We start from the raw sequence: 10,297 nt of genomic DNA, 5'->3' as shown, positions 1-10,297 counted from the left end.
TTTAACATGGTAAATAATAAATAATGTCTACCCTAATAATTAATATATATTACCCACTTCACATTAATTCAATTCAACGTCGATCAAAACAAATTCAAGAACCTAATTTTATCCGTAAATTATATTAGAATAAAATATTCAGTTATTATTAAACAGCATGCTAATTATTTATTTATAAAGGCTACAAATATCTTTTAGTCCTAACTTTTTCTTAACCTTTTTCAATTTGACCCATTTAAAAAGTTCTTTAGTTCTTTATGTTTTACCGATCTGAGTATTAAAGTTGACTGATGATAAATTTAGACACATAATAGAGCTGGCAAAAAGTTTTAGAGGATGAAGAGAGCCACCTAAAAAGAAAAAAAAAATTTCAAAATTTCCACCAACTTCGTTCTGACAGCTCTCACTAATTATCATATCATGTAAACTTATATCGGTCCATTTTAACATTCATCAATACGAAGAGTATAACTGAAAAATGTTAAAATAGAACCGCTACACTGAAACTTATGCAAAAGATGGATGAACTTTGCTAATTTTGACCTAGAAGATCAAGATTAGAGAAGATGCAGAAGGTGCTAATTCTGATCAACATTATTGCAGATAAAACCAGTAGCTTTATAAACTTTCCTTTTCTACCTCTTTAAATGGCACTGAGGGATTCAGCCCTACAAGCGCTTGGCACATAAGAACCTTTATACGCCTTACAGATATAGCTCACAAAGTTTTCAAAGTCCTGCAGAAGGGCGAAATTATGCAAAGCTTTACGTGAATGGTTGAGTTCAAATCAAAGTGTTTAAACTCTGCATTTTTTTTAGTTCAATACGTGGAGGTGAGAATTCTGACCTTTTGATCGAAGACATATATGTCTTAATTAATTGAGCAATCAAATTGACTTTGGTAGAGGGTATATGTCTTAAACAGTTAATGTCTATAAATTAATGACAAATCACTTTGTGAAAAACCAATCTCATGCTTGCAGAGCCAAAGCATCACTTCTTTGAGAAATAAGTGGCATGTAAAATTTGGTGTAAGAGGGAAAAAAAGAAATGTGATGATTCGGTTTGCCTAGTGACATTAAATTTATGATAGTTCTTGTTTAAAATTCATCCCGGTGATTAATCAAAGCCTCCACGATGTGCACGTGATCGAGTGTAAAGGCTAAGTTTGTGAGTGTGTTTGGATGTGTTGAGAGAATAGATTCAAAGAAACAAACCTCATAAAGTGGTTGTCCATCAACAACCACCCAAGGAACGTATTTATGAGGAGGCTGAAGATGGTCGGTTTCGGCTGCATATTGTAGTTCAAGCTGCACAGAGATGAGAATTCTCGTCATAAACACAATCAATCCTCAAGGACTAGTTTCCATTTAGTGCACAATAAAGCTTGTGAAACCTGAAATAACCATTCGATACAGGTTCAAATTTCAGTTTTAAATTCTATCATACCTCTAACCGTGTTGAATCATTAATCACATTGTTACAACTCTCCTCAAACAATTTATCAGCAAACAATAAAATGCCTTATCTGAGTTAGTTTAAGTAACTCACCTCTTTCCCAAGCCCAGAAGAATAGCATTCATAAACAGGCTTTGGATCCAATCCCAATTTCTCGTAGCAAGTTTCCCATTGGGTATATTTCCGCTCGTACACCACAGCCTCAACACAGAAAATAAAAGGAAAATGCCCTGTCTACATTCACAAATTTGAACCAAAACTTAGCATTCCAGCTCATCCATCATGCATGTTAACATTATGTGCAAGTGCTATTTAATAATTCAAAAGTGATCAAAAGAGATAACAAGCCAGTTATATCATGTTCATGACTTTCTGAATCTCAGGTTTAGAAACAGTTAATGGAGTACCAATTTACCAAATAGATAACAACAGCCAACTACATTAAGCTCGTTGATTACAAAGCAACACACGAAAATAAGTCATGATACTCTTCCAGAAAATCCATGCACATTGTAGAACTTTTTTACTCTCACCTCAACCAGAGTATCTGAATATTAAGTAGTTGCATGGCTGAATGTCACATAAGTTCAGTGATTGAATTGGATGAGAAAGGAAGAAACTCGCATTGAAAACTGACCAATTGGCTCTCGTCGTGAGACTTACCAGCTCAGGCCAGGCATTAATAGCACAGGCTTCCACGGTGTTCAGAAAACATTCAGAAGGACCATGCTGAAATCATCACCACAAAATAAAAGTTCATCAGAATCATCAAGTATAGTATATCCTTATGTGCATATGCATGTTGTGTAAAGAGTTGATTACTACTATGTTTTGGAGTCTAAGCTCTCATAATCCGCCAAAAGCTACAAATTATACCATATCACATCACCAGTTTTTAGTGTAAGATTCTAAGGACCTATTTGGTAACGTTCTTGTTTTTTGTTTTTGTTTTTTCATTTTTAATAAAGAAAAATGAATTGTATGACCCCAAATTCAAGTATGATCAAACAATCTTTTTCTTTATATTTTAGAAGTTCTTTGTTGTTTCCAAAATTTAAATACAATTTTGAGAATATTCCCAGAAAACGAAAAACAAAAAACATAGTTAGTTGCAAAATGTTTAGATTTTTTAAGAAAATTGGAAATGAGAAACAAGAAATAGAAACGTTACCAAACGAGCTCTAAGTAATCAATCTTTAGACATAATTGCTATACTAATTCCCTTCTCTTTCTCCGATTCCTCCACCTTGGGCCAGGAAATTAATAATTAAGTCATGAAATCAGAATTGGCTGCAGCTGTAAATGCCATTTTTCGAGTCATCATCAATAACCCTCTTTTTTCCACAGGATATGAGAGGATTTTAAATCCAAATGAATTCCCGTTTTTGTTATCTCTTGAAATTAAATCCTCACCAAAATGTATTACAGAATGTCAAACTTAATTAATCAGATTTCATTTTTCATTCACACATTAGGGTAGAAATGCCACATTAATAAAATTCTTAATTTCTTTTCATTTCTAGCAAACATCCTAAAAAAAAATTAATAAAATTATGCTCAGTCCAAATGAAACAACAATTTAAAGAACATTTCTGTTTCTTTCAACTCACGTGATTCAAAATTATTTCTCATACTTTTTTGATTCCAAACAAAGCATAAAGAAAAGCTGAAGATCAATTTAAAGGAAGACCTGGCAAGTGATGGAACTGTTTCGACCGACTCTCGCATTGCCGTAGGGAACGAGTCTAAGATCAACAATGGAGACGAGTCCTCCCTCGAACAACTTAATCAGATCGTCCACTATAAATTTCACGCTGTCCGGACAGAGCGACTCATAGTAAACATCAAGCGAAACTTTCCCACTCCCGTCGTTAGAGTTTGCCGTTATGGAAGATGAATCATCGAAAGCTGAGACCAAAGAGCATAGCAAGAGTAGGAGATGAAAGAGGCAAGCAAAGGAGGGGATTCTTGCCCTAGAATCCATGTATACGAATGCGATAACACAATAATTCGATTTGTCAAGCAAGATTGCAAATTACGAGTCTACTCCTTCGATTTCCATCGCTGAAGATTCGGCTCTGATCCTCCGATCCACGTGCCCGGAATTCGGTCAGAAATTCAATCTCGATTCAGCTTCAGCTTATTGATTAGAGAACGGAGACCTTATCGGTGTCTGATCCTACCGCCGGAGGCCCGGTGGTCCGATCGGCCGTGAAATTAATCTAAGGAAGAAAGAAAACAGCGAACCGATAAAAACAGAGAAATTTCAGGCGGTGGCTCGCGCTTCTAGAATATTTATAAGGTCCAAAATCTTTTTTTGTGGTTCCAACATTTTTTTTTTCATTTCGTTATTAAATTTTAAAAATATCTATTTTATTATCTGAATTTTATAAAATTATCTATTTTTGTTCGTACTTTTTATTTTAATTTTAACAAATTAATAATATCGTTTTGAGTATGTGTACTGAGCAGTTGTGGTGAGTATAAATTTGAATTCATGTTATTAATTTGTTAAAATCAAAGTAAAAATATAGACTAAAATAATTATTTCTTTAAAATTTAAAAACTAAAATGACATTTTCAAAATTTAGGAACTTGTACTAACAAGTTAAGGTGATTATATACTCAAATCAGGTCCTCGATTTGTATTGGGTAAGGAAATTTTAGGTGCAAATATAATCAAACAAGAACTCAAATGATTCCCTTAAATTTAGAGACTAAAATAGATATTTTAAAATTTAATAAAAATTACAAAACTTGTAATGTACAAATTGATATATATTGTCAAATTTTAGTTTAAAATTAATTTTTTTTACCTTATATTTATATGCATGGATCTGCTACTAGAATAGACACGATCACATGATCATTGTTTCAAATTTTAAACTACGAAAATTAAATTGTTACGATATGCTAAAGTTCAAGTATTAAATTGTTACAAATCTATGAAAGTAAGAAGCTATATTTATACTGTCATTAACTACATTATTGTATTTTTTTAGTACGACAAATTGGGGTATGATGGTTTGAACCTCCCACTTTATAGGAATTAAATGTCAATTACGGTTGAACTAGGTATTTATGATTTTAAAATTCTTTTCCCTACGTTTCTTTTTTAATTAAAACTATGGAAGTCAACAAAAGATTGGAAAATATTATTTAACTAAAACTATGAAATATGATAATTTTATTGGTCCGTAAAATAAAATTTAAATCATTTGTGCCAATTTTTTAGTAAACTTCTAGTAAAAAATAAGTGCTTTAACCATTTGAACTATATTCAATTTTACAATCATTTATGCACTTTTTAATTAAATAATTTGTTAAACGTACCATTCTCAATTATATCTTTTGAGCATATTTATGCCAAATATTATTAACCTTACGATGTAACATCACAAGAATAGACAAAACAAACTTAATCAAAAAGTTTATTGATTAAGTTTATTTTGCAATATGATCGAAGTTGCATTAGAGTCGTTGTAATGTAACATTGCAAAATGGACCTTATTTTAAGAAACGAAATATGATCAAAGCTAAGATAAGGCCACAATTTTTATGAGATATTAAAGTAACAAATATCTAACAAAACTCGTAATTTCTTTTAAAGCTTCTATAGCTGATAGCAAGGTTTGAATATTTGCAGTTAGATTACAACTTTTCAGTGACATAATTTTGATGACTGAACTTGGTTTTATTTTTAAGTTGGTTTTTATAATTTAATTTTAAAAGATATTGATTTCCTTTTTTTTTTTCTACTTCATATACGTGAATATTCAAACCAGCTTACACACATCTCAACTAATCTCACATGACAACTACCTAACCCTACAACATTTGGTGCCAAAAAACACAGGAATTACTAATTCTCAAAGTAGGTTGGAGACCATCGGACTTATTTCCTCTTAGCCTCTTTAGACCAATAAACTACCCACGATGGGTTTGATTTTCATATTTATTCATCATGGGTGATTTTCCTATTTATTCAAAGTTATGAAATTAAATATTAAAAATTAAAATGAACTCATTGAGTAGAAGGTAAAAACAAATCTTTCCCAAAAGAAACTTGGATTGTTGTGTCACAAGTCGATCGTCTTATCAAGAACTTTGTGTCCACATCCCAACAATTTCCAACCTACTTCTCCTCAACAAGTTCAATAACAAGTTCAATTGGTCGGTCAAGACAGTACTTATAATCGAGGTTGGAAGTTCAAATCCTTGATCCTATCGCTGAACTTGAGGAGGGAGAGAAATTCTCATGTCACAAACTACATAGAGAAAACAAGAAAATGAACATATAAAAAAGGTCCAAAAATCAATTAGTCAGATTTCCTGTCGAGATTCTTTCACCTCGTAGCAAATGCGAACTATATAACTAAGTAAATGATGTAGCCAAACCAATAATATGAACTTTCAAATTCAATTATTTGGAAACATGATGTTGAACACTATCCTTAATGTCATCATCACTAAATCTCTCGTTTCATCTAGATTTCTAAATTAAGAAATAACCCAATTACATTAATATTATCTAAATAAAACAAAGTTTCTCTCAACCAGATGTATACAGTACAAGCATGTTCGGTTATCTAGATTTATTTACTAAATTGAATACATTCCAACTCCAAAGAGTGTGAGGTATCACCTGGATCGCGTTCTTGTGTATTATATTCACATTTCTCATTTCTCGACTTCTTATTCTTACAGTATCTCGTCTGGGAGGAGACTTACAGTGTCTGGGAGGACGGACTACGCTTCTCGCCTTCAAATGACACTGATGGACGGAGTTCTACAAGCACTTGGCAGAATAGGTCCTCTGTACGCCTCACAGATGTAATTTATGAAGTTTTCATAGTCCTATAACAAGGCAAAGTTATGAAAATCCTTATACCGTAGTTGGGGAGTCAATGCCAATCATTGGGCCAGAGCTGTGCATTAATAATCAATTAGCAAATAGAGACTTGTATGGAAATGTTCTCTTTTTTTTTCTGTCCCTCATTTTTTAAAAACTAAAAAGGAAAAGTTCAACTGAGCATAACTCAATTGATTAAGGCACTAATCTCTGACCACAAGTCATGAGTTTGAATCCCCATTTCCACGTGTTGTACTAAAAAAAAACATATTAGGTAATCTTTTCCTTTCCCTTTTATTTCATTTTCTTTTAATTTAGGGACCATTTCTTTTTTCTGATATTGTCAAATTTTAAATTAAAAGAACAAAGATTTATGAAAATTGTTTTGGCAAAAATTAAATATTCAAAACTATTATATATTTTTTTAATATTTATTATGCATTTATTTTGTATAAAATGATAAAATAAAGTTTTTTTACTGTGTTCTTAAGACTGAAAATGAGAACCAGGAGGGAAAAAAATCAAAATTTGTTTGTTTCTAGAATTTATATACAATTTTCAGAATGTTTTAAAAAAAATGAAAAATAGAAAGCAGTTACTAAACATTTATGTTCTAAGAGATCGAAAGCAAGAAATAGGAAACAAGAAGTATAAACTTTAATGAACGACCCTAAATAAACAGTTTCCATGTTTGTATAACCCAAGCCTAGAGCTTTATGCAGTTAATTTTGGAAATGTGAGTGCGTGTGACAGAAGGAAACAAACCTCGTAAAGTGGTTTCCCATCTACAACAACCCAAGGCACATAATTGTGAGGAGGCTGAAGATTGTCAGTCTCAGCTGCATATTTCAGTTCGAGCTGCAGAAATATGATAAAAATTCAATTATAAGAACATTTGATTCCATCTTGATAATCTCTGTGTTTGCCCAACCACAATTCATAACCTATAGACAGTGAGCTGATCGTGGAACCTATTTCTCAATCAATGAAATCAGTAAAACATTTATACAGTAAAAAGTCAAGGTCTAACAAATAAGAAACTGTTGGCAGCAGTCACAAAGGTTTATTGGAACAGATAATTGTTAAATGTTCTTTGTGTTGTATACAAGATGAGATTTAAACAATATATGAAACTTGAACTAGCACAAAAAACTTAATCGATTTCATTAGGGAAAAAAAAGGTTAAAACTCACCTTGTTCCCGAGGTCGGTAGAGTAGCAATCGTTGATGGGCTTGGGGTCCAACCCCAACTTCTCGAAGCATGACTCCCACTGGGTGTACTTCCGTTTGTACGCTAGAGACTCAATGCAATAAATGAAAGGAAAATGCCCATCCTACATCAGTAGGAGTGAATGAGAACGTTTTTTTTTTAACTAGAAACGAACTTTTCATTGATATATGAAAAGGAACAAAATTGCTGAGAGATACAAACTCCAAGAGGAGTGAAAAAGAGGAATAAAAGAAAACAAATAACAAGATAACAGAATCATAAACTAAACATAGTTAACTTGGAGTAATAAATGCCTCCCAATTCATACAAATCATACAAGTGAATGAGAACTTACCTTTACCAAATCCCAACTCACTCGATCTGTACCTTAGTAACTAATGACACAACTACATATGGGAGGTGACATATGTTGGAAAAAAGTGAGATGTATAATAATGAGTTTCAGCATCTCAATTCCGAGATGACTAATGAAGAAACATATAAAGAGACTGTTTATCATTCTGATAAGAAAACTTTTGTACCAATCCAAGCAAAATGAAGAAACTATAATCATTGATCTCACAGTGATCAGCACATAACTAATTACACAAGTAAACTACATACAGGTCAGACTGATGCAATTAAAATGAAAGGAAGAAACAGGAGTTCTATGCTAGAAACTATCTAACACACAAGGAAAGGTTTGTAAGCAACTGAAAGTCTTACCAGCTCAGGCCAGGCGTTAATGGCACAGGCTTCCACAGTGTTCAGCAGGCATTCAGCAGGGCCATGCTGAAATTACAACAACACAGTACAAGCTAATTAGCCCGTAAACATGAAATAAAGCAAGCACATCCAGCCATCCACAGGCATGTTAGACTGTTTCTTTAGATCTGTCTAGAAAGAGTATAGAAAAACAGTATAACGCCAATTCAAGAAAGACTCTAAAATGGAAATCATATAGATTAAGCTATGTGATTAAGGAGAATTGATTTGCTAATACAATATCATATCGCACCTCCCCGATATTGGCTCAAACTGTGTTTTAACTAACCAAAACCCCGATGAGGAATAATTTAAATGAAAATACGAAATCGATTTTGCATTATAAGCATTTAACAAAAGGGTATGAAATTCGGTGAGAAACGCAAACGAGATGCATATAGCAGCACTTTTCAATCTAAGGTTCCGCCATAACCAAATACGTAGGATCAATTTGAAACTCAAGCACAATCGAGCAGGGAAGAAACGAAAGATGCTATTTCTTTTGAATGATAAATCAAAACAGAAATGGTGAAGAATCAAACGGAGGACCTGACAAGTGATGGAACCATTGCGTCCAACCCTAGCGTTGCCATAAGGGACGAGCCTGAGATCAACAATGGAGATGAGATCGTCGTCGAAAAGGTGAACCAGATAGTTCACTATGAAATTCGCGCAGTATGGACACAGCGATTCGTAGTAGAGTTCGAGCGAGACTTTGTCGTTGCAGTAATCGGAGGTTGCGGCTATGGAAGATGAAGCAGATGAAAACAACAGGAGATAAGAAACGTAAACGAAGGAACAGAGTCTGGCCGGAAATTCCATTGGTGAGGTTCTGGAAAGTTCCGATTGAAGCACCAAATTTTACAAGTTTCTGTTCATTCTAAAACATCCTCATTCTGAAATGCCACGTGGCTTGTAGGAGGTCGCATATATAATTGCTTCTAATCTTCTATCTCTATTATTATTATATTTTTTGTTTCGTTTTTCCTCTCTCTTTAATACATATTTATATGGGTGAAAATTCGAAGGGACAACTTTTTTACTGGGAATAGATGTTTTCAACTGAGTTAAAATTTTTCTTTTTTTTTTTTAAGAAAAAATCAATTTTTACTTTATACTTTCAACCTCATCAAATTTTGAACTTAAATAGTTATTAAAAATTAAATTTAAATAGATATTACAATTTTTACTTTAAATTTGGATAAGTATTGTAACTTTTAACTTAAAAATTGAAACACTATTTAAAAGGTAAAAATGTGTGGTTAGCATTCTTCCTTTTTTTCATTTTCTTAGTCCCACGTTGTCTTGAGGTAGATAAAGAAAGTTCAATTAACAAATTATTGTATTTTTTGTTTTGTGTGGCTCATTTGATAATATTTGGATTTCTTTTTCCTATTTCTCGTCTTAGTAGTCTTTCAACAAAGGTTAATCATATTCTATATTACTTAAAAAGAGTGATCCGTGTATTTAGGTATAAGATGCTTTCATTATCGTCTGGACGTAGGTTAGGTAACCACCTGTCATCGCAAATACGCATATGCAAAAATTGAACTCTACCAATTAAATTATATCCTTAAGCAAAGTGCAACTTGCATGAAGTGCTCATATGTTTTTTTTTCCGTCTTAACGTACTTAGGTCATCTTGAACATTGCACCTATAGTCCAATTATATTTCATTTTTGTAGTCACTACTTTGAAGTCTTCCTAACTACTATTTCTTTTAGTTTAACAATTACAAGGTAAATGATCACATCATCAACTTTTGAAACAATAATAAGTGTTTTATCCGTTAAATCATGCTTTGATCGACAAAGTCTTCCTAACTTATTTGTTAATATAATGGTATATAATCTTCAACTACTTTACTTCCGCTACTAAAATAATTTCCTCCCAGTCCCAAGGTTCAACATTCAACGTGGGATCCTTTGATTGACAGGAAAATCATGTAACTCGTCCTTTTCCAAATGAACAATACTTAAGTACGAGTCAACACACATCTCTTGTGGGTTAGTA

General features: G+C 32.7%; 2 protein-coding genes across 3 annotated transcripts; both read right to left on the bottom strand.

Moving 5' to 3' along the window:
• Window positions 1-351: 351 nt before the first annotated feature.
• LOC111022039 (gamma-interferon-responsive lysosomal thiol protein) lies at window positions 352-3,748 on the bottom strand. 2 transcript variants are annotated; one of them, XM_022299201.2, is made up of 5 exons: window positions 3,148-3,743; window positions 2,121-2,186; window positions 1,551-1,691; window positions 1,217-1,309; window positions 352-736 (listed from the first exon to the last, which is right to left on the bottom strand). In XM_022299201.2, the coding sequence occupies exons 1-5, from the start codon at window positions 3,439-3,441 to the stop codon at window positions 644-646; spliced, it is 687 nt and encodes a 228-aa protein (XP_022154893.1). In that variant the 5' UTR covers window positions 3,442-3,743; the 3' UTR covers window positions 352-643. The 2 variants fall into 2 exon arrangements, with proteins under 2 accessions (XP_022154893.1, XP_087978245.1); XM_088122119.1 differs by lacking the exon at window positions 352-736 and having other exon boundaries at window positions 1,257-1,395; window positions 3,148-3,748.
• A 2,110-nt stretch (window positions 3,749-5,858) lies between these two features.
• LOC111022050 (gamma-interferon-responsive lysosomal thiol protein) lies at window positions 5,859-9,185 on the bottom strand. Its single transcript, XM_022299212.2, has 5 exons — window positions 8,834-9,185; window positions 8,246-8,311; window positions 7,503-7,643; window positions 7,075-7,167; window positions 5,859-6,314 (listed from the first exon to the last, which is right to left on the bottom strand). Exons 1-5 carry the CDS (start codon window positions 9,104-9,106, stop codon window positions 6,222-6,224), a joined length of 666 nt encoding a protein of 221 aa, XP_022154904.1. The 5' UTR covers window positions 9,107-9,185; the 3' UTR covers window positions 5,859-6,221.
• Window positions 9,186-10,297: the final 1,112 nt, after the last annotated feature.

Source organism: Momordica charantia (assembly GCF_013281855.1).
Source record: "Momordica charantia cultivar OHB3-1 chromosome 3 unlocalized genomic scaffold, Mcharantia_2.0 BLBB01000003.1, whole genome shotgun sequence".
Taxonomy (NCBI): Eukaryota; Viridiplantae; Streptophyta; class Magnoliopsida; order Cucurbitales; family Cucurbitaceae; genus Momordica; species Momordica charantia.
The sequence above is the reverse complement of the archived record's forward strand: the minus strand, read 5'-3'. Positions and strand labels throughout refer to the sequence as shown.